The 24890-nt window shown below is 36.8% G+C and overlaps 3 protein-coding genes across 4 annotated transcripts in view; 2 read left to right on the plus strand and 1 right to left on the minus strand.

Annotated features, from left to right (window-relative positions):
• Positions 1–15515, minus strand: part of LOC144975042 (serine/threonine-protein kinase A-Raf-like) — a 65735-nt gene extending 50220 nt beyond the window's left edge. Inside the window, exon 1 of one of the 2 annotated variants that reach the window (XM_078918717.1) lies at positions 15398–15515. In XM_078918717.1, coding sequence (XP_078774843.1) covers positions 15398–15499 — 102 coding nt within the window. In that variant the 5' untranslated portion in view covers positions 15500–15515. The remainder of the gene's footprint in view (positions 1–15397) is intronic. The other variant, XM_078918716.1, reaches the window with a different exon arrangement.
• On the plus strand, positions 8200–10973 carry LOC144975547 (uncharacterized). The gene is made up of 2 exons (XM_078919708.1): positions 8200–8319; positions 8922–10973. Exon 2 carries the CDS (start codon positions 8940–8942, stop codon positions 10971–10973), a length of 2034 nt encoding a protein of 677 aa, XP_078775834.1. The 5' UTR covers positions 8200–8319; positions 8922–8939.
• A 79-nt stretch (positions 15516–15594) lies between the features above and the next one.
• On the plus strand, positions 15595–22653 carry LOC144975043 (dol-P-Glc:Glc(2)Man(9)GlcNAc(2)-PP-Dol alpha-1,2-glucosyltransferase-like). Its single transcript, XM_078918718.1, has 3 exons — positions 15595–15768; positions 18888–19082; positions 21493–22653. The coding sequence occupies exons 1-3, from the start codon at positions 15616–15618 to the stop codon at positions 22549–22551; spliced, it is 1407 nt and encodes a 468-aa protein (XP_078774844.1). The 5' UTR covers positions 15595–15615; the 3' UTR covers positions 22552–22653.
• The last annotated feature ends 2237 nt before the right edge of the window (positions 22654–24890 follow it).

A 24890-nucleotide genomic window follows, 5' to 3' on the forward strand; every position in this document is an offset into this window, starting at 1 on the left:
TGATGATAGTTGTGGTAGTGGTGGTGATGATGATGATGTGGTGGTGGTGGTTGTAGTAGTAGTGGCAGTAATGATGATGACGTGGTGGTTGCAGTAGTAGTGGTAGTGATGATGGTTGTAATACTAGTGGCAATGATGATGATGTGGTAGTTGGAAGGGGGGGGGGGGTATCCTTGGAACAAATTGACATCACCGGAATTTGACGAATGTTGCCCGGAGCCCGGAATATTTTGCTCCAGACCGGAGCTTTTTCCGGTGAAACCGGAGTTTTGGCATCACTGGATTGTGGTACCGGTGGTAGCGAGGATGATGTGGTGTTGGTGGTTGTAGTAGTAGTAGTGATGATGATGTGGTGGTGGTTGTAGTAGAAATGGTTGTAGCAATAGTAGTGGTAGTGATGTGTGGTGATGGTGGTGGTTGTAGTAGTAGTGGTAGTGAAGATAATGTGTTGGTGGTAGTTGTAGTAGAAGCGGTAATGATGATGTGCTGGTTGTAGTAGTAGTGGTAGTGATGATGATGTAGTAGTACTTGTAGTAGTAGCAGTAGTGATGATGATTATGTGTGGTGGTGGTGGTGGTAGTGGTTAGTGATGATGATGTGGTGGTGGTGTAGTAGTAGTGGTAGTGATGATGTGGTGTTGGTGTTTGTCGTAGTAGAGGTAGTGATGATGATGTGGTGGTGGTGGTTGCAGCAGTAGTGGTTGTGATGATGTTGTGGTGGTTGTAATAGTGGTGGTAGTGATGGTTGTAGTAGTAGTGCTAGTGATGATGATGTAGTCTGTAGTAGTGGTAGTGGTAATGATGTGGTTCTGGAGGTAGTAGTAGACTGTAATGTAATATGAAGAATCAAAAAGTTGCAAAGAAAGTTTTTGAAATTGAGGTAGGCTTTTGCATTATTTCTCAAAATATCTGAACTGTTCTAGCATCATATTAAAGTGAGCAGAGATCAATCATGAAAATTTACGAAATAATTTCAAACATAATTTCTGAAACTCATCAAGGATTGTCTAGTACTAGTACCGAATGTTTTTTTAAAATAATAGAACACATGCATATTCAAATCAAAACTGCTTTTGACGGTAGACGTTAAGTTTTTTTTCTTTTTCTATCTAAATGAATGACTGATAACTTTCTTCAAGTAACAAGTCTGTGCCAGACATCGGTGAACATGGTACGCCATTCATCTCTCTGATCAGATAACCTCAGAAAACTTTCTTTGTCACTGTAGTACAATATGCCTTTTTATGTTATGTGTTTGTGTGTTGGTGTGTTCTATCTCGATCGAGGCTGTTGTGAGTTGTTGTCATGATGTTCCGTTTGTCATTGTGACGTCATAATCTGTTGGTCAGGGTATATAAGCGACAGTCACCGCTTACTCGGTCTCTTTTGACAATTTGAATCTATACTAAACGTTTCCTAACAGGATGACCAAAATCTAGGTATGTGTACTTAGCAAATCGCGTTCTACCCACTTCGGTGGAGATACATGCCTCGTGCATATTATTTATTTATTTTATTTTCTCATCGTGAATGAGACGTAAAAATCTATTCACAACATCACCCAGCTGTTCAAACTATTCAAATACGTTTTTCTTGGTCTACCTTTACTCTTTTTGCCTTCTATCTTTCCTGTGAGAGCAAGATGTTCAATACATTTATGTCGATTTAGGTGCCCTAAAAATTGCATTTATCTTTTCTTTTTAACCTATAATACGAATTAATAACCTTTTAGTTTCAGCTTGCTCAAATACTTCTTCATTAGTTTTCTTCTCTGTCCATGAGATTCTTAACATCCTTCTAAGAAACCACATTTCTGCTGCCTCCAGGTTCTTTCTAATGTTTTCTGTAATTGTCCAGCTTTCACAGCCATATATATAATAATACTAATACTGACCATACATAGGCCTTCAAAACTCTGTTTTGTTGTCATTGAGATATTGTGGTTATTGAAAATTAGACTCATTTTATTAAAACTATCTTTGGCTATTACTTATTATTATTACAATTCTTCGTTTTAATTCTGTGCCACATCTGCCATCTGAAGTTAATTTATGTATCCAAGATATTTTAAACTAGGAGCTGGCGAATGTTTTTATTTTTACATAGAAAATATATGCATCTTCAAATTTAAACTGCTTTTGACGGTAGGCATCATTAACTTGTCTTTTTTCTTTTTAAATGTATGGTGGACGGCAAATGGCAATGGAAATGGAGCTAACTAGAGAGGTGAGCCGGTGTTACCAATACTTAGCTTCTATACCAGGACAAATCATTCGTTTGGACAGAAAAATAAATAAAAAACTTACCGCTTACCGTCAAAAGCAGTTTAGATTTGAAGATACATTTGTCTTCTATCAAAAAACATTCGGTACTAGACAATCCTTGATGAATTTCAAAAGTTGTGTTTGAAATTATATCCTAAATATTTTCATGATTCATTCCTCGCTAAATCGTGTGTGTTTTTCGTCTGTCCAATGGGTGGTGCCTGCCGCCTGCCGCACAAAACAAAGGTTTTTAAAAAAGTTTATTGAGAAAAAGATACAGAAAAAAGTGTCCCTAGATAGGTATGCAATTTGGTGCATAAGTGCAGTAAAAATTGGTGCGCAAAATTAGTTCGTAGAGGATGCGAGACTGTGTGTGTGTGTGTGTGAGTATGTGTGTGTGAGTATGTGTGTGTGTGTCTCTTTCTTTCTTTTATTTTTTTTGGGAGTGCCTACGTACACGGTAATGGGGCATCTAGCCTCAGGATCTATGTACACGTAAACCGGTTTACCGTTGCAACATTCTGTCAGTGATAGTCCTCGCTGTCGTGACCGCGCGCGCTCGTGTGTGTGTGTGTGAGTTGGTTTTTTTTAATCAAAACAATTTTAACCATTAATGGCGAGATTCCATCTTACACTCCCCAAACTCCAGATCTTAGTCTTAATTTTATCATTAAAAGACAAGCTTTGCGATTTATAGTTTAATTGAAGGCCCGAGTCGAAATATACTTTTACTACTGCTCTCTTGGTGGAAACGATTTATTCTGCATAAGCAATCTGGAGAAAAAAAATCTGTGTCACTGTAAAGGGTTAAAATTTCACGAAGTACACACCGTGAACACCGCTGTAACAATCCTTTGATCTACGTCATCAGGCAACCCATTGTTTCTTTCATCTTTTCCCATTCCCCCTTACTATCCCCCCGCCCACCTCTCTCTCTCTCTCTTGTCATAGTGTTATCCCTTCCCCTTCCCATCTCAATGTAAAATGAAATTCTGCTGTTTGCAGATACATGTATGATTGTTTTGTTTTCTCTCTCTCTCACTAGGCTAGGATTAAAAACCAAGACATCAGGTAATGGGCGTCTAATGCCAAGTATAGATTCTCTCTTTGGCCAATTTAGTCACACATGTGGCAGCCCAGCTATTTACAGGGATGTAAATGGCAAATAAAAAAAAATTCTGAAACCAACTCGCACACTCCTTTTAAAAAAATTGAAACTACAGATGTATTTGTAAAAAGCTAATTTTAACTAGTAGAGTATGTGGCGGAAAACAGACTAGATCTGAAATCATCTACTTTGACAGGCCCATTTTTGTCAATTTTCATCTTTTATCTACAAATAAGTGTCATATATCATTTTAAAGCTTGAAATATGATGATTCAGAATTTGTAAAATTTATGAGCAGGAGACGATTATGTAACTTTAAAAAGTAGGTCAATCAACGGTGACCCTGATTTACATGGAAATGCAAAATGAAAAGAAATGTTAACAATCTGAAGTGAAAAATGACTCAAAATACACGTACACAGGTCCACTTTTTAAAAATAAATAACAAACAGAATATATTTTGTACTTTGTATAGAAACTAACTTTATTATACAACAAGGGGGATAATTACATGAGACAAATAACGAAAAAATATTTTTTGTAGTATTTTAAACTTTCATTTCAACTTTGAAAAAAAAATGGGTCCTTGTTTTCAATTGTATTGTCAAAACGGGTGACAACAACCCAGGAATATGTGTCTGGAGGATCCTCTTTCACAAATCACACACTCTGCTCTGCACATGCTCATAAATAAATTGGCCCGCTATTCCTTGGGAGAACTGCACGGTGAAACTCCCTCTCCTCCAGTACCTGGTATAAAAGTAAAAGCAATATATAAAGACATAGTTGATGACAAAAGCACTGCTTTAAGCATATTTGATTTCCACTGCTTTAAACATATTTGATTACTCTCTTGAGAAAATAAGGCTTATAATTGCGCATACGAAAGGTGTTTTTAAGAACAAATACTCACACTTATAACTGTTGTTTGCTACACCACAGAGGTTCAAGTGTGAGGATGTGAAATGATGTAGCATATGAATCTAATAAAAAGATATTTATAAATAAGTCTAAAATCTGATAACCAATTTTTTTACTGGAACATTTTGGCAAGTCGTACAGCACTTTTTCCTTTCAACATGTAATCCAGTACTTAGTTGCTATTACGGATTTTATCCATATCGGTTAGCAAATTCACAGTTGTGGAGCAAGATCTCTCAAGCCTGTGTATCTTGTATTGTAGCTTTACAAAATTTTCATACTGGATAAAATGCTTTTAGATCATATGGTCAGATCCCAACGCTGCATCCTCCCTAAAAGCAGAGTGAATGTTGTAGTGACACAAAAATTATGAGATAAGAGAGGCAATCAATATATTTAATATTAAATGTTTACAAAATTCAATTGTTTAGCAATTTGTGTTCTTAAACAGCTAGAAATGTTCAGATTTGTACTTACATTGAAATATTCAGCATATGTTACCAAAGTTTACATTTATGAACTGTATATTCATCACCAATGTCCAAGTTCACATATTTCAGAATTTCTGGTGCCCATGCAGATGGTGCCCACGCAGGTGACACCAAACTTTATTTTGCTCAAAAAAACTTTTTCAAAAGTTTCAAGCCAAAAATCAAATTTTAAAACACAAAGTCAGAGCAAGATTAATGTCTCCAATCAATTTTCAAACACTTTCTATCATAATTAATAATAAAATAGGATATTGAAATTTGGTGCACGGGCAGAAAATTGAAGACACGAAATCTCCCATACCCGATTATTCACTCTAAAAACAACTAAAAATGTTAATTTTATTTGTTTTGTTAATTTTACAAGTTTCCTAGACCTAATTTTAGTCACTTGAACAAATTTGTAGTTAAAAATTTCAAGGCTTGCCTGATATATAAAATTAAGTTTCCTTTGTCCCATTGGAGACACGAAAATAACGCGATTACATAATATGCAGAAAATAACTTATAAACAAAGATGGAGATAATTTTTTAAATTTTTAAATCATACAAATTGTAGTTAATACATCTAACTTTTGTTAAAAACAAAACATAAAGTTAACCTTAAATGGAAACTGTTGATTCACTTACCTCATTTGATCCATTCTAAAAACGAAAGTAAAACCTTCGTGTCTTCAAAATGCCACTTTCGCTCGGTAAAAAATCCTTAAAAAATATAAAGGAGCAAAATTTCGCCACCATTTTGCTACCACAGCTCCAGGAAGAGTTGATCTATCAAAAACAGCAACTATAATCACCAAATCTCAATTAGATTTTGATTTATTGTGTCGCCCATGCAGAAAATGCTTTTCCTGTCATTATTGTGTTTTCCGCCATGTGTAGCCAATTTATCACTATGATAATATGTATACTGCATAAAACTAAGACCTATTGATGAAGTGGAGATTTCTACTTTCCTTTAAAGAAAGATCTAAGATCATCACCTGATTTCATCTTCTTGGATGGTTGTTTAATTATGATACTGTTATCACTGCTACCACCACTACAAGTAGGCCTACTACTATCACAACTACTACTACTACTACAAACATCAGTATCAACAAATTTCCTTTTCAAAGAAGGCATTGAAATTTCTTTTTCTTCTGTTTTAGATAATGGACCAGTGGCTTATTTTGCTCTATTGCTATCCTTACTTCATCTGCTCTTTGATGGACGGATACTTTTTTAATTTTTGAAACTTTTGCCTTTGCTGGCTTTTCATGTTTAGTCTTCATTCTCTTTCCAGCTGTTTGCATGTAGTAGCAAAGGGCTGAATCGACAGGACTATGTACAGGATCTTCTCTATGGAAATACTCTGCACAGCTCTTTTCACATTTAAGGAATTTGTATTTAATCTTGTGGATGGCTTCATAAGTCCCTACATCTAATCTGTTTGTTGTGCCTGTGATTATCTTATTCATTACACTGAAAGATGATTCTACTCTAGGCCCTGTGAAGATAGAAAGACAAGCTCTTATTACCGGACCTAGTATTTCATATTGGGGGTTTGATATCACCTCTGTCCACCACCTATCTAATTTCTTCTCTTTTATTGATGAAATAAATTTGGTATCACTTTGGAGGGTGGAAGCTGCTGTAGAAAATGTATCTTTATCCTCAGGTTTGACTATGGTTGGCAATAAATCATAAATATCTTGTAAGCCTAATGAAGCCCTGCTATGACCACATAATTCTGGATCAATTGTTGAAAGGAGGGCTAAGTTTTTATTGGTAATGGGAAGCTTGAACTTAAGATATTTCCCTGTCTCTCTGAAAGCTGACAGCACTGTTTTCCTGAATGCATTTGCTTCCTGACTATCCATGTCAATTAAAATCTTCTGAGTAGCATCACCTACATAAATTCTTTTCAAAGGATGTATCTTATCACAATCAATGCTGATTTTGCTGATGTCTCTACTAAACTCATTTACATATTCATGAGTCAAGAAGCAAGTCAAAAAAGTCTTAAAAACTAACACAGCCTCATCAAAAAGTCGATGCACCATTGGCTCTTTCTTTTCAAAGGTAAGAATGAAACTCTTAAAGAGAGGAAGAATGCTGACAATGGTATTAACTAGTAATAAACTTTCTTTTGATTTCATAAAGAGTTTGCAAACTATCCTCCTTTTTCTCTCCCTACCTGCTGGTGTAAGTTTTTTGTTTTTAAGTCTGTGTAAAATGAGCATTATCCTAGTCTTAGAGTCTTTCTTTACATGTCTAAGAAGAGCAGATATTTTTTGTTGTTGTTCTTTCTTTTCTTCTACAGTGAGCCAAACTGAATAAAAAATTGTAAGGGCATCTTTTATCTCTAAGAATCTAACTGAGGCATCATAAATTGACATCCATCTATGTCCAGCTCTCTGAATGGGAGTGTGCTCTGGCAACTCCATCAGTCTACAAATTTCCTTTAAGTCATCTCGTATATCTGAACTATAATCAAAGTCACCAAATAAATCATCCAAGAGCCTGATAGCCATCCCCTTACTATCAAGAATTGATGTGAATTTCTTCACAGCATTGTGAATATGGTGACAAACATCTCCATCAATATCAATGATGTGAGGTGCAACTTCCTTTAATCTAGTCTGAAAGCCATTTAATGAGCCCCTCATATAAGCAGCTGAGTCAGAAAGCACTGAAATCAAATTTGTAAAAGGTATCTGATCTTTTAAAAACTGGTTCCTAACAGTCTCAAACACTGTCTCTGCATTTACAATTGTCATTTCAATGCTAGCATATAAATCACAAACACTTTTCTTCAAATGACTACAATAGTAACAAACTAAAACATTAAGAACTCTCTTTTTTGACCCCTTAGAAGTTGATTCATCAATATTAAGTGAAAAGGGGCTATTTTGCAAGACTTTGACCAGGCGGACATGCTCCAGTTCAGATAAGCCCATAGCGGAGCTTGTAAGTGGCTGTTTGTCTCTCCATGTGCATTTGAGCTAATGATTTTTGATCTTTTGCTAATTCCTGTGCAAATTGAATAAGGTGAGGTGCCATGGTAAGAGGTAGAGTATGCTCGGCCATAAAAGAACACAGGAAAGCCTCCTGGTGAGTAATTCTATCCTTTTGTGAAACTGGCCTGGGGCCAGTAGGCACAGTGGAGTCTTCCCTAGCAAGTCCTAAACTATCTAAATTAGGAGCTGCTCCATATGGGAGAGGCAATGTTGTCAAACTAGAAGATGAAAATGTTCCATCTATTTTGTCTCTGGTAGCTTGCATGGCTGCTGGGAGTCTTTGATTTGAAATATCTATGGGGCCATTCCATGTAAAATGTTACCTGGGAACTAATTTTTCAAAGGGGTATAACTCAAATAAAAGTTGGTGTAAACTTTAGAGGACTAATTAAACTTTATTTTTGTTATAAAAGTAACCTCCCTTTTTGGTCATGTGACTCGGCGGCCATCTTGAAAAACAGCACATGTTTACAAGCCAGATATTTGCTAAAAGTGGTAATCTTCTGAAGCCCAATACTGCACCGTTTGGCATCACAGGTACTTGAATTTGTTTCTTATATTTAAAAACATGTTTTACTACTTGAAACTATTGTTTAATATTTTAAAATTGTCATATTACACTAGAAATCGTCACTCATGAGGACTCAATTTTCGTGTCCCATCAGTTACCATTTAGGACATAAAGTTTTCTTAGCTGCCATAATTTTTTTTTTAAATGGCTTGAGCCTTTAGATTTTCTGTCAATGCATAGGGCATGTTAGAATGACCATAAAGTTAATTTCCATATTTATCATTTTTTCGCGTTACAATGGTAACTGACGGACAGTAACTGATGGGACAGAGCTGTGTCAGTCTTCTGTCCCATCAGTTACTGGCTCAGAGAGGAGTAAAGCATTACTTTTTTTTTTACATAGACTTTAAATATTAATGTTTGAATTGCATAATAGCTTTGTTCAATCCTTGTGTAATGATTTTGAAGACTCAAAATGAATTTAACTCAATTAAAATCCCAAGGAGAGAGAAATGACTTTTGTGGGGAGGTGTCTGAGAAAGACTTTTGTGGGGAGGTGCTGAGAAAGTTCCTATCATCCTGTTGAAGCTTATTCTGACATTTTTTTCTATCTTTATCTCTTGCCCAGATCTGTATCAAAGACAAAATGCCTCCAAAGTCACCCCGCACAAAAATGAGAGAGTACAGAGAAAGAATGGGGGAAGAGAAGAAAAAAGAAGTGAAGGAGAAAAATAAAGAGCAAGCGAAGAAATATCGGGCAAGCATGAGTGAGGAGAAGCGCAAAGCAGAGAGACTCAGTAACACGCGTAGAAAGAGAGAGGCACGAAGAAAAGCCAAAGTTTCTAGTGTTTCCCCTAAGCACAATCCTCTTTTTTCTAGTGTCCAGTCAGAGGGAAAAGCTATAAGAAAAGTAGTGAATTCTCTACCTCAAAGTCCTAGGCGTAAAATTGCAGTATTAAAAAAATTGGCAGTACAACATGGTATTCTTGTGGAGAAATCAAAAACATCCAGGAGAAACTTGTTTGAGTCTGAGAACTTAACAAAGATGATCACGAGCTTTTATGAAAATGATGAAATTTCCCGCCAAAGTCCAGGCAAAAAGGATTTTGTTACAGTTAAAGATAGTGAAGGAAATAAACAGCAGATCCAGAAACGTGTTATGCTTATGAACATTATGGAAGCGTTCCAGCAGTTCAAAAAGGAAAGACCAGACATCAAAGTGGGTAAAAGTAAATTTGCACAATTGAGACCACAACATGTCGTAACTATAACCGAGAAAGACCACCATGTATGCTGCTGTATATATCATGAGAATCTTGAGCTACTTCTAAACGGATTGAGAAGCTACAACAATGAAGTTCCAAAACCTGAAGAACTGATAAGTTCCTCTCTTTGCCAGGACCCAACAACTTCCTGTTCACTAGGAACGTGTGACAAGTGCCATGATGTGACTGCTATCATCAGAGAAAAAATCATGCTCTTGTTTCCGCTAACACATCCAAATTTTGCATTCTACCAGTGGGGAAAAAACTCGAAGAAAGAACTGATTGAGATGGCTTTGGATGACCTCGAACAAGAGCTTCGTAGACAGCTACAGACAATGCGCATACATAGCTTTCTAGCAAAGTGCCAACTTCATCAAATGAAAACTTTAAAGAACTGCTTGACTTCAACGACCACTGCTATTCTACAAGAAGACTTCGCAGAAAATTTTTCATTGAAACAACAAAATGAAATAATGACTGCTCACTGGAATTCAGCAGGCGTCACTATCTTCACTGCTATCGTTTACTTTAGCAAGCAGGACTATGCTTCATTTGCCCTAGTAAGTGATTGTTTGGAGCATGACAAGTTTGCAGTGGCCACATATAACAGAATTATCTTGAAAGAACTGGAAAATGCTGGAAGAACTGTTGAAGAATTACATGTCTTTTCAGATGGATGTGGTGGTCAATTTAAAAATTGTGCGAATTTGTCATTAATGACACAACCGACTATGCTGCACCCAAAATTGAAAACCATGGACTGGAGCTTTTTTGCAACATCCCACGGGAAAGGACCAATCGATGGGATTGGGGGCACTGTGAAGCGAGCCGTATGGAGACGGATATTAAGAGGAACAGCAGTAATCAACTCAGCAGAGCAGTTTGCGGACGAGGCAAAGACGACTTGTACCAATATCAATGTGATATACGTATCAAAGAATCAGGTTGCCGAAACGCAAACGGAACTCGAGACATTTTGGCGGTTCAACCAGCCCAAAACTATACCGGAAACAAGATCTTTCCACTTCTTCAAACCAACATCAAAAACAACAATCTCTGCTGCATCCATCAGTCCGTTTACCAATCTCTGCGTTGATCAAAAATCATTTCAAATATTCAGACCAACATCTGCTAAGTCAACCACTCTAAGTACCCCAACTGCAGACCCATCTTCCTCTCAGGGAACACTGTGCAACCACACAACTTCTGATGTTATCATCAGTGCTGAACAGTACTATGCTGTTGACTATGTCGACAGATTCTACATAGGAAGAGTTTTAAATTCCAACAAGCCAGACATTTGGAACATGAAGTTCCTGCACAAACAACGGTTGGTGGCATCAGCTACTTTTCATGGCCTGAAAGAGATGATACAGATGCAGTCCACAGACAAGCGATTTTCTATGGACCTGTGAACTTAGAAGGCTGCTTGCAATTTACAATTCCAGACCTCAACACCATCAGTGCAGCCTTTGCTTCCCGAAAAGATTTATAAATCTGATTCCCTTTTTTTTATTTAGCTGTTCTGTTGAAAGTTGTCATCATGTGACAAAGAATTGTTTTATTCAGTGGATGAATTTTATTTTCTTGTTCTGGTTTCATGGGTGTTAAAAAGCACTATCTTTCAAATTTTCTAAGCCGTCAGTTTTCATCATTTAATTACGTATCCTTTTTAATATTATTAAATAATTCATTTACAAATGGGCAAAGCTCATGATAATCTAGTCAGTCACAGAACATGACACTGAATGAATGAAACAAGTGCCAGTGTAGTCAGTACGTCTTTTGATTTTAAATTTAATAGTAACAATTGTTTTCCCACCTGTTGCAATGTCAAGTTTAATTTGTAGAAGATGATTATTATCATTTTTCTTTTACTTTTAATAATCAACTGAATTGATCATGGTGTTACTTGGATTGTTAGTGGACACTTAAATTTCATTTTAGTTTCCCACAAGTTTACTACTACTTTGCGTCGCCAGATGGATATCTTTGTTCACTTTATTTTTGCTATAAGGCATTAAATTTACAAACCAATTATGCTGTTAATTGGCCTGAAATGATCTTTTTAATTTGTTTAATGAGGCTTGAGAGTACAAACATTCTTTGCTTGAAAATAAGATTGTGATTTATTTTTATTTCTATCTTGGTCACTTTCGTGTCCCATCAGTTACCAACATAGTGTCCCATCAGTTACTCAAAGTGTCACTTATTATCGGCTATAAACGTAAAAGTTGCTGCTTCATACTTCTTATTCTTGTACTGTATGTTAAGACACTATTTTAAAATACATACAAAGCAAAAACAACAATTGGAGTAAATTAGTTTCAGAGAATTTTTAAGTTGTAATATACGTATAAAAATGGTGGTATTTTTTCTGTCCCATCAGTTACCGAAGGGTTAAGAGATCATAAAATGAGCCATAATTAATTTTTTTTTTATTTACCACTTTTGTTACAATCTTTCATTGCCATTCAATACATTTAAGCAATAAAAGTGTGAATAAATCTGTTTCCCTTAGTTCTGTGGTATCTTATTTCATTGAAAATATGCTCTGAATGTCCCATCAGTTACCATGGAATGGCCCTATGGCTCTGTTACGTTCGTGTGATTTACTTTTAGAGTGAACTTTTAGGCATCGAACACCACCTCCACTATATTTAATCTCAGATTTACAAAGGCAACACCATGCAAACCCATCCTTCTCTATCTTTCTTATGTAACTTGAAAAGAAATCTCCCAGATTGTCTTTAAGGGATAACCATTCCCATCTAAATTTGTTTGTTGATGTTACATCTATAACATCAATAGGAGATTGTCTATCAACAAATCGATGTTTTGATTTTGATTCAGTCACCTTTGTTGATGCCATTTTCAAAAACGCCTGTCTAAATTTATAACTACAAAGAACTAAAGTGAAGAAAAGTGGTGAATCTAAAATAAAGATTGAGGATTCTCAGTTTAAAAATCACCCGATGCCGAGATCTGATTGACTGATTGTGATTGATTCTGTAAGTTCACTCTCTTACTAAGACCCAAACAAAACAACGTGATTGGATCGTCCTAGAATTTTCTAGAATCTTATCTAAGTATCAGAATTACGAATCCAAAACCAGAGAAATCAATGTAACATAAATTTAAAACAAACACATGCAACAGTAACAAAATAGATTTGCTAAAAATATCAACTTAGCTTCGGGTTTCAACCAAGAAGAAATTCACAAATTCCGCCACACTTCAACAAGCATCCATTGATTTGCGAAAAAGGAAAACAAAACATCCGGTAGTGGTATTTATACATTATGTTCGATATGTAGCCAAAGTGGCTATTTACCGAACAAAATTTCAGAATTTTTTTTTCTGAAAAACCTCTATTACTGCCATGTAGTTCAGAATCAGTCAGAAATTTTCTGTCTGAATTCATGGCCTGGAAATAACGTTATCACGTTTGTAGTGAAAATAACCTCTTCCGCACCAAACAGCAAGTGGAGTGTTTCAGTGCACACAGAAAGTGCTTGTCATGCCTGGGCCTATATGCACCATATTATATTACAGTAGTATTTAATAATACGTTTTGTTAAAATATTTTGTTTTATCAATTTGATTTATTTATATTCTTTTTATTTTCATTTTTTTTCTTATGAATTGAAATATTCTGAATTCAGAAAAATTCTGAAAGATTTACATCCCTGTATTTATTATGTTCTGCCTATAACACACAATAAGTGGGATTTTGGGGGGTGGGTACGAAAGAAATCAAGGTCATAAGTAACCGTGCACAAGAGCTGTATAGGGAATTGGTTTCTGGGGTCTTGCAAATACCAAATATTTTATGGAAAGCTCTTTCGAACTCCAAAACGTCTGGTTTGTTTTGCTATCTTGGAACAAACGGAACAGAGATGTCTTGATGTGTGACCTAGTTGTCTGATTTTGTGACCTGGATGTAAGGTTTTGTGACCTAGATGTATCCTTTTGTGTGTGCAAGCTATGTGGGTAAGTACAGCGATAGCTTGCCAGTTGAGGAAAAAAAAAGAAGCAGCGTATCCGCATTTGAAAAACAAAACAAAAAACCTGAAAAAAACAAAACAACTTAACCTTTTAAAGGCGAATATCAATCTTACTTGGACCAAAAATAAAATCTTACCGTTTTCATCAAAAGACAAAAAACAAATTACAATTTAAAAACTTGAGCTTTTATATAGGGCAATATCCACCCAACGTGCTCAAAGCGCTTTTTATCAATATTCTTACTGCTCTTATGGTGGAAACGTTTTTTTTTCTGCGTTAAAAAATAATATAAATGAAGACTATTATTTGAAAACAAAAAAATCAGTGTCACTGGCAAAGGGTTAATTGCAGTACTCCTGCATCCTGTGAGACTCCTACGGCACTTGCTAATCATAAAAAAGGAAATAGCAGCAATCAACAATACTAAGGTGAAAAAAAAAGAAGAAAAAAAAGAAGGTGTGGGGGGGGGGGGGGGGGGGGGGGGGGAGCAAACCCAGTAGCAATGCAACCTTTTAGCGGCGAAATTCGATCTTTGACCTAACACCAAATCTTCTATCATCAAAAGACAAGTAACGGCAAAACGATTATAGACAATTGAAGTCCGAGTTGCGATAGTCTGCCTGCTCTCTTGGTGGAAACGCTGTATTCCCCGTTAACAATGATAAAGATAAAAGCAAACTATTATCTAAAAGCAAAAAATTAGCTTCGCTGTTAAGGGGTTAAGAACACCTGCAACTGCTGCCAGCATCCTTGAGATGCTCTATGTCACCAAGGTCACCAAACGACACGTCTCCCTTTCGTCGGCATGCACCCCCCCCCCCGCCCCGACTCTTTCAAGGTGGTGGTGGCGGCGGATAAAAAAGGCCTTTTTTCTTTCATTCAATCAACTTGACTGCTGGTGGACCCTAGGCCTCTCTACGAGTACAAGAAATAATACTCACTTTTTCTCTGCTTCAACGAAAATATCTACCCCCTACCGGTCTAATTATTTGTAGCAGACGACAAATTTCTCAAAACGGTCACGTGACACTGTAAAAACAACACAGGAAGTCCATGAAAGCTTATTTGCGTCATTTCCTTTGAACCGTGTAAACAAAATTTCGTTTTCATTCGACTCAACGGGTTAGATTGGCCGGTATTTTTTAACGAACTAAAGTTCTGAAAAATAAAAATGTTTCTTAGAAAGGTGAAAGATGCTAGTTTTTGAAACAGAGGTAGGTTTTTTATAAAAATCTTTATATTTTACGTGAATGCATGCTCAAGGCGAGTTGGACGTGCAGCGGAGGTTGGTAGGCCAAAGGCCCACCTCTCTTACTCTTACTTAATGTCAGATCCACCGGCCCACCTCTCTAGTAGTGATGACGATGATCAATTGATCGTGGTTGTAGCGATTATGGTGATATAGTGGAACTGATCACCTTTCTCTAGTGACCAGTTAAGTCGCAAACACCACACAGCTGATTAAAACTAAATTGTAAACAATAACATTGACAATGTCAGACTCTTGACAAAATATTTGCAGACGACATACGATTGTTTTGATTGTGAGATTGCGACTTCATTGAGTAACTACTTAATAAAATATAATAGATGAGTTAACTTTTGCGTTCATTCATTCAGAAAGTTGTAGACTACAAGTGTTTGCGTCTGTCTCAGATGAGAACTGAGATATTTCTGCCAATTTCTAGTTTACAGTTAAAAATAAAAACGCAAGCAAAAATAGCAGAAGACTAAATAATAGTTGGGTGTTTTAAATGAGATTAGAATGCACCTCATCCTACTCAGAATGGATTTTTTTAGAGCCCAGATGGTCAATTGAATCCAACCTTACCTCCTCTTGGAGATTTCCACAGACGAATGCATCTTCGCCTTTGTTGCCAATCGAGAAATTTGGTATGTCTCCGTTCATACCTGGTTGCTGAACAACCGCCATATTACCTTCGACTGATGGACTTGTCACGTGACCTGAAAATTATCACACACTCTCGCGTAATCAATCGATAGCGAGATTTACGATAAATACGGTAAACAAAAACAAAACAAACAAAAATGATGTTGATTATGACTGCAGCCACGTCCGGCCTTTTTATCGTTACTTTTGTTGTTTTTCACTACATTAATTCCGTGCAAAATGGATCGTATATGGACGAAATATTTCATGTTCGTCAAGCTCAAGTGTTTTGTGCCAAAAATTTCTCCCACGTAAGTGGAAACAATCATAACTTCTTTCCCCAATCTGTTATCTACTTTCGATATCGCATCATATATCTACTTTATACGCATGCCGTTTATTTACTCGTCTCAGCGAAATTTGGCTGTCTTTATTGCCATACATGTCTGCCATTAACAAAAGGCCAGGCTTTTTATTATTACCATACTCAGACACTGTCTGGAAAAAAATAAAAAGCTTGGCCTTTTGTTATTGCCCGCGCTGTGATTATCCCCAGACACCTGTCGACTTCGAAGTGGGTGTCATGGCCGAATGGTTTAGTCGTCTGCCCAGAATCGACGTTGTGGGTTGAAATCCTGGTTCCGCCACTATTTTTTTGTTGTTGTTTTTTTACATTCCGTCTTCTTTTTACAGAACGGTGCAAGGGATAAATGTCCCATCCATCCTCCCCCCACCTCTTTTTTTTAAAAACTCTCTCTCTCTCTCTCTCTCTCTCTCTCTCTCTCTCTCTCTCTCTCTCTCTCTCTCTCTCTCTCTCTCTCTCTCTCTCTCTCTCTCTCTCTCTCTCTCTCCTTAATTCCTTTCTAGTTTCTAGCAAATTGTCATATTTGTCCCCACTCCGATCTCAAAAAGTGACTAAAAAGGATAAATAATTAAAAAGCAAACAAACAGAAATATTCAGAGAGCGACCAAATGGTCAGATAGAGGAGAAAAAAACAAACAATATTTTTTTTTTTTATAAAAACAATTTTAAGAAATTCATGCCCAGAAATGGTCAAACAAAAAGGAGAAACGAATAGACTTGCACAAAAAAAAAAAAGGTGGTGGGGGGGGGGGGTGAGGATGGATGGGACATTTATCCCTTGCAACGTTCTGTAAAAAGAAGACGGAATTTAAAAAAAAAAAAAAAAAGAGGTGGAACCAGGATTCGAACCCACAACGTCGATTCTGGTAAAACTTCCAGGGCAGACAACTAAACCATTCGGCCATGACACCCACTTTGAAGTCGACGCATATTGTGTATATGTAGTAACAACTGATTTAATGTTGGTTAATTTTATGTTTTTATAGATATTTTTTTATTAACTTTTCTTATTTCTAAGTGCATTTGGAAACATTCCATATTCTGGAAGGTGGATAATTGTTTAAAAGAGCGGAGTTGCAAATATGTGTCTGGGGATAACGAATTTTCATTATCCCCAGACAGGTGTCTGGGGATAATGAAAGCCCAGCCTTTTCGTTATCCCCAGACAGGTGTCTGGGGATAACCAATTTTCGTATCCCCAGACAGGTGATTATTGCCTGACACGTCTGCCAATAATAATAACTAAAACGAAGTGGCAATTCGGACACGAGTCTGAATTGTTTCCCGTGACTCGAGTCCGAATAGCCGTAGCCTTAACCCTTTCCTTACCAACCATAGGAAAATCTTCATATTCGTTACGATAAAACCAATAGTTTCTCATTCTGATTTCAATTTTACATCACAAAATTTATTTATTTTGTTATCGCTATAAAACATTGAAACTGTTTGTAGGGATCAATTTGCTTTATAGTATTATGTTTAGAATGTAACTGTAACTGTTGCTTTCCTGTTTGAGTAAGAAAAATATGTTTTCGTGTTGGGTGTATTGGGGAAAATTCTGAAAAACGGAATGTCTACGTTCACAGTAACTGGGCACCAAGCCTCAGGATCTACGTACACAATAGCTCCACTAACTGGTTTGCTGCTGCAATACAAGCAATGGACTTCGCTCTGTGTGTGTGTGTGTGTGTGTTATTTTAAAAAATCAACAAACAATACAATTTGACCCATTAAAGGCGAGATTTAATCTTACTTTAACCTAACGCCAGATCATAATCTTAATGTTATCATTAAAAGACAACCTATATGATTATACCTTAATTGGTGGAAACGATGTAGTCTGCATTAATAGGGAAACTATTACCTGGATGAAAAAAAATCAGTGTTACTTTTAAGAGGTTAAAATTGTACGAAAGAAGTTAAAATTGCACGAACAATGTATCATAAAGCACCTCTATAACACCCCTTTGATCCACATCATCAGGCGACCCATTGTTACTTTCATCTTCCCGCATGCCCCCCCCCCCCTTCTCTCTCTCTCTCTCTCTCTTTCTCTCTCTCCCTCTCTCTCTCTCTCTCTCTCTCTCTCTCTCTCTCTCTCTCTCTCTCTCTCTCTCTCTCTCTCTCTCTCTCTCTCTCTCTCTCTCTCTCTCTCTCTCTCTCTCTCTCTCTTGTCATCCCTTCCCATTCGCATCTCATGGTAAAATGAAAACTTTCTGCTCGGTTTCAAATACATGTAGGATTTGTCTTTCACTAGGCCTAGGCTAATGACAAGACATCGGGTAGTGGGTGTCTAATACCAAACTACAGATTCTCTATTACTATTTGGCCAATTTAATCAAGCATTTGGCCGTCTGGCAGCTCTGCTATTGCTTACGTTCTGCCTATATATAGAACGAAGATGACATCACTCATGTCTTTGTAATTGCTTTTTGCCATCCATGTTTATGAGTAATTCTCACTAAACTTATTAACCAGACTGTGAACGATGAAGGTTACACATAATTTTGTGTGTTGGGACATTATTGCCATTATACTTCCGGATGGCAATGTGAGTTTCTTAGCTAAGCGCACACTATGTATAACACACACACATACACACACACAAAGGGGTTTGGGGGTAGAAATGAAAGAAATCGAGGTCATTAGTTACATTCACCAAGCTCAATGCCCCTGCCCCTCCCTTCCAATGTACGGTACAATGTTGCTGTAGATCCTGAGGCTAGGTGCCCAGTTACCGTGTATAAGTAGACACTCCATTCTGAAAATGGTCAGTAAGAAGAGGGTTAATTAATACTGCTTGTACTGTCTCCCGTGTGTGTGGAAAAATCCAGTGTGACAAATTGCACCGATCAATCGTAAAGACTACCCAATTTCAAATGGACGCAATGTGTATAGAGGGCTTTAGGGTTAATGTGTGCTTTCTTGATATGTGAGTAATCGGTGCTGCTGGAGTTGTTTTTTTTTTCCACAATAACAGCTAGCTTTCCCCTTCTTTTTTTTTTTGGTGACTGCATTGTCTCACTTTGAATTTTCTATCTTATCTATTTGTTTTCATTCTTTCAGTGGGATCCCATGATCACAACGCTTCCTGGTTTGTACATTTCATCCCTTGTCATCATATTTCCTTTTTCTCTTGGCTTGGATGATTTAGTCTCTCTCTGCTCCATATACAACCTACGTGCTGGGAATTTGTTGTACTGTTGTGGAAATTTCGCCTTATTGTTTTTGCTTTCCAAACAATTGTATTTGGATGCTCAGGTAAGTGAAATGCATCTTGATATCTGACATCCTACTTGTCTAGACATTACAGGCTTATTTAAAAAGATTTGCCATAAAGAAATTGCTGAGAACAATGTCCCATTCCATAAGTCTGCATCGTTTTTCTAGTGTGACACAGCAGAGAGATCTTCACTTCATACAAAGTCACCTTTTCCTGGTTGACTTATGACTTACTGAAGATGAACGTTACTATGTGGATGAGTAAAAGGAAGTTTAATGATTAGATACAGTCCACTCCGGATAATCGCAACACATTGGGATCAATGAAAATGTTGCGTTAATTTGCCTTAACTGAAGTTGAGTTTCCTGTCCACTATTGCAACATTTTCCCTCTGAGACGGCCTTGACCGTTCATGGCTGTGATATCTTTGGTCGATTTCAGATAAAATGATGGGACACAGTTTTCACCACTGCTTGTTGTATGTTTTTATAGCAATATTGATTTGACCCTTGATCATTTTCATACCATATATATCAATGATGATAATCTTCCGCTGAATTCTGGGATTTTAGCATTTTTTCAATTTTCGTCTGTTTTTGCCGTGTCAAACATTTTCCGCCAAGTGGTTGTTCACCAGAAAAATCACAATAAGTCTTGTGTCATATTTTGTCACCTCTGCTCAGTTGTATGAACTTTGGTGACACTCCCATATTCATGACGTTAGTCTAGTCACACTGGCGCCAAATGTCAAAATTGGCACAAGACCCTTGATGGCCTTGGATGAGAAGATGATCGAAAGGGAAGGGGATGGAGCAAACGGGTGTAAATTTTATTTGTACCCTTTATCTGTAGCATAATAGTACATTTGGTGATTTTATAAGTTTAGAAGTGAGTCATTCTTCTTTTTTCTTTTTTTTTTCTTTTTGTTGTTGTTGTTTGTTTGATCTGAATTCGTTAATAGAATTCATAACCACTTATGCCTAATTACAAATATTTTAAAAATTAAAATCAATTCATAAAGTATTCTTGCAGAGTGCTCTCTCTCTCTCTTGAGTGGAACGAACAATAAATACGACGATAAACTGAGCGGACGGAGCATTGACCACTCACTCTATCGTTCGTTGTCTCTATCGTCGTGTAGCGCATCTTGTCTAATAAGCTCTCATCAAACCCATTGGTCACAATGCACAGCTGTCAATCCCAAAACAAAGGATATCGTTTACTCTCTCCTTGGAAGTCACTGTCTACCTGTTGTCTAAACTATGCATTGCCCCCTTGCCTCCTATTTAACCCATTGCTCTGTCATCAGCATTTTTTGCCAAATTGGGACCTAAAATTTGCCCAAAAAAACCCCCAAAATTTACCGAGAAATTTGCCGACGAGAACTAAGCGTTTCACACTTTTTTTTCATTATTTTGTTTTCGCTTCTTTTTTTTTTCCCCAAAATTTGCCACGCGATTTGCCGCGATTTGTCAATTTTGGGAAATTTGCCAAAATTTGCGGATCGCCCTGATATTTGCGGCCGCAAAAAATGCAGATGACAGATTGCTGCCCAAATCGCTGGTAATCACCCGCTCAAAAAACATCTCAAACAGTTCAAATCGCCAGCTGTCACCCGCCAGGTACCCAGCATCTTTGAACCCGTAAACTAAAAGTGTGTGTAGAACCGCTTCTTTTTATATTAGAAAACGAAAGTAGAGAAAGAGTGAAAGTGAAACTAGAAATTTCCCGATCGTTTGTTGAGCAAATCGGGTGTGGTAAAGTCCTTTTTTTTCTTTCTGGAATGGCATTTGAATTCCTCAATTCTCTGGCGTGGTCAACGTTTTTTATTGGATAGTGACGATGATAGTGCTCATTCAGACACTGAATCAGACATTGAGGTTGAGTTGGATGCGAATTTTGATGACATTGACAATGGATTTCATGTGTTTTAATATTATTACATATTTTTCAACTTATAATTTTTTTTCAAATTCAAAATATAAATCAACCAAAATAATACATCAAATTAAAGGCCATTCATTCTTCTTTCTAAAACAGCTTTATTTTGTTTCTAGCATGCTTCACATTCTTGCAATGAATTTTTGAATGAAGTTTACTATGAAATTGGGAAGAGTTATCTCCCCTTGCATGGTCTGCAAGAGACATTTTTTTAGATTATGCCTGGACAGCAATGGGTTAATGGTCACAGATGACCTCACAAATCCATACTGCAATGCCCCTCCCTCTTGTGTGTCTAATAGACTGGTTACTTTTAATAGGGGTGTTATTTAGACAAGTATTTATTATGTACCAATTTGACCATATTTTTTTTGGTGTTATTCTAAATTCATATGACATAGTGTTTAAAAGCATATGAGAGATATTAAGAAAATTGAACAACAGCTTTAACAACCTTAGATCAACTTTAAGAAAAACGTATTAATTTCTTTTTGTGTCTTTTTCTAGAGTCGCCGTGGTCCAGTCTGCCACCTTTTGCTGAATGCCTTGACCATGTCATTGTTTCCAGTCCTGTATTTCTTTTCCTGGCTTTACTACACAGACCCTGGTGCTGTTTTCTTCACATTATTGATGTACTTTCTCTGTCTGCGAGGAAATCATGGACTGGCATCTGCAAGTGGTGTGGCATCCATTCTGTTCAGACAAACTAATGTCATATGGGTCTTGTTTTGTTTGTCAATGAGTGCCAGAGTGGTGCTAGAGAGACGACTGAAACAGAATAAAACAACTTGTAAAAATTTTTCAACAATGACAGACTGGCAAGAATTTAAATCAATACTGAGCCTAGTCTTCAATCAAGGATTTCTTTGTTTTGTAAATTTAGTAAAGGACATTTTGATGTCCACTGTTTATTACCTGTCTGTACTACTTGGCTTTGTTGTCTTTGTTTGTGTAAACAATGGAATAGTTGTAGGGGACAAATCCAATCATCAAGCGTCTTTTAACTTTCCACAGGTGCTATATTTTCTTGCTATTTCGACTGCATTTACTTTTATTCATTGCATTCATCCTAAACATATATTTCAATGTGTTAAAGCTGTCTTGAAAAATCCTATGAAATGTATTTTATTTGCTGTTTTGTCTTACTTGTTAATCAAGTACTACACATACGAGCACAAGTACACACTGAGTGATAATAGACATTATACGTTTTATGTTTGGTCAAAACTATTCAGAAGATTTGCATGGGCTAGGTATGCTGTGATTCCCGTTTACCTTTTTAGTTTAGTAAATTTTTATCTCTTAACAATCCACAAAAGGATGCTTTGGAGGCTCTCTGTCATTTTGTGTATTAGTTTATGTCTAGTTCCCCAAGCTCTTTTGGAGTTTCGGTATTATATTATTCCATTTTATATTCTTCGTTTAAATATGAATCTCCCATCAAAGACAGCTTTATTGTTTGAGTTTTTATTTTACGTTACCATCAATGCATTCACTGTTTTCATGTTTACCCAGAAACCGTTTTACTGGCCCAATGATCCAAATCTCCAAAGGTTCATGTGGTAATTTCATTTAGAGGCTTTTGATTCATTTGACATTTTAAAATTATTATTTGTTTGTTTTTGTTCTTTCTTTCTTTTATTTTTTTTTTGGGGGGGGGGGGGGGGGGGGGGGGGGAGGAGGAGGAAAACGATAAACACGTTACAGGGTCTATACAATCTTCTTCTGGCAGTTAATAACAGATGCTGTGATGGTCCAACCAACTTAATTATGACATGGATCATAACGACTTCTCACTTTTAACTGTCATGTCAAAGTGCTTTTTTTTTTATCCCTATATATTATTAGTAATGAAATGTCTAATATAATGACATAAAATTTAATAAATAACATATATACCAATTTAAGACAGCTTTGAAAATGTTAATAATAAATTTAGGCGTCCAATGAAATGGCAGCTTGTTCATCAATCAGTGAATGTCTGCTAGTGCTGAATTAGTATCCCATCTGACGGCCAGTCAGAGAGTGAATTAGTTTTGAAAACAGACTTGCTTACCAGCCAATAAAATCAATGCTTTCTAGTCTAAGTGATAACAACCGATGACAATGCTTGCTTCTTGGCCAATCAGAGAATGCGGGCTGCCTACCGACATTCCATATGCAATATGCATTGATAAGGTTGTCGTTCATTTAATCATTTCATTTGCAATTTTGATCTAGACAGCTTAACGAAATCAGTGATGGTTAATCCACACAAGTAAACAACACTAAAATTGGACATTACTCTTCACATTCTTGCCAATGTCAACAAACAAGAGATGGAAAAGGAAACTATTTCTGCTGCAAAATGTGGGATTCCCCACAACATTCTGTTGACCATAATATGTTATATCCTAATAAGGATTCAGTTAACAGTAGTCTTTAGTTTATCCGGTTTCTATACCTTTAAATGGACAGTATCATTTGCTTGTTATCCTTTGTGCAGATTTGTGGTCTTCGTTCTTGGTTTGAGTTCTGCTATGGACATTGAAATGTTAATAAGTGGATATTGTATAGCCAGGCAGTGTAAAAGCTCAGGTTTTTTGGGGGGGGGGGGTTTATTTATTTATGTGGGTTCCATGGTGCCTCTCGCCGAATTGGTTCTCTCAGAACATCTATTACTATTGCAAACAGCAGTGGGCAGAGAGCAGATCTCTGGTGTAATCCAACTCTTACATTAAATGGATCAGTTGAGCCAACAGCTGTCCTTACCACTGTTTTGTTTCCTTTGTTCATATCTTGGATAACTTTGATAAATTTTTCCGTTAGCCCCTTTGCTCTAAGACAGTACCACATTTCTTCTTTTGTACCCTATCATATGCTTTCTCCAGGTCAATGAACAGGCTTTTTTTTCTCTATACTTCTCTGCGGTCACTTTTAGAGCAAATATAGCATCCGTTGTACTTTTACCAGCAACAAATCCAAACTGTTCTTCACTTATGTCTACATCTTTTCTAATCCTCTAATCGATTACTCTTTCCCATATCTTCATTGTATGGCTCATTAACTTGATGCCCCTTTAGTTACCACATTCTTGAACATCTCCCTTATTTTTGTATATGGGGATCAACATACTTTTTGTCCATTCTTCTGGCATGTTCTCTTTCTGTATGATGTCATTGAATAACCATACCAGGAAATTAAACCCTTCATCTCCAAGTGATTTCCAGACTTCTGCTGGTATCTCGTCTGGTCCAATTGCTTTCCCCTTTTTCATCTTGCGCACTGCATCCCACACCTCGTTCTTGCTTATCTCATCTACTATCTTCTATTTATCTTGTATAACTGCCCATCTCCTCTCTCTGCCTTTATTCATGAGGTGTTCGTGGTATGTTTTCAATCTTACTCGAATCGCATCATCTTTGCCCAATATTTTCCATTCTCATCTTTGATCATCTTAATATGTTGTCTATCTCTCCTATTCTTGTCCCTCTGTTTCGCTATTCTGAAAATATTTTTTCTGGCCTTCTTTATTTTCTAATTTCTCATACATTGCTTCTTTCTTTGCCTGCTTATATTCATCTACTTTCATAGCATCCCTGTTTGTCTCTGTACTCTGTGTTCTTCCTTGCTTCCCTCCTTTTCTTTATTGCTTCTTGAACTTCTTCATTCCACCATCATGTTTCTTTTCCAACTTTTCCTCTTCCTGAGCTGACCCCTATCGCTTCTTTGGCCACTTCACGGATTATATCAGCAGTTTTTTTTTTTCCTTTCCTTTGGGCAATCAATTTCTTGTCTTCCTTTCACCGTTGTAGCAAATATTTCTCTTTGCTCTTCCTCTTTTAGTTTCCACCATCGTGTTTTTCCCTGAAATTTATCAATAAGCAAAGTAATGGAAGAGAATATTCTTTGGAAGAGTTATTGTA

This window comes from Berghia stephanieae, chromosome 6 (genome assembly GCF_034508935.2).
Source record: "Berghia stephanieae isolate SIO BIC M18660-M18661 chromosome 6, UCSD_Bste_1.3, whole genome shotgun sequence".
NCBI classification, from domain to species: Eukaryota; Metazoa; Mollusca; class Gastropoda; order Nudibranchia; family Aeolidiidae; genus Berghia; species Berghia stephanieae.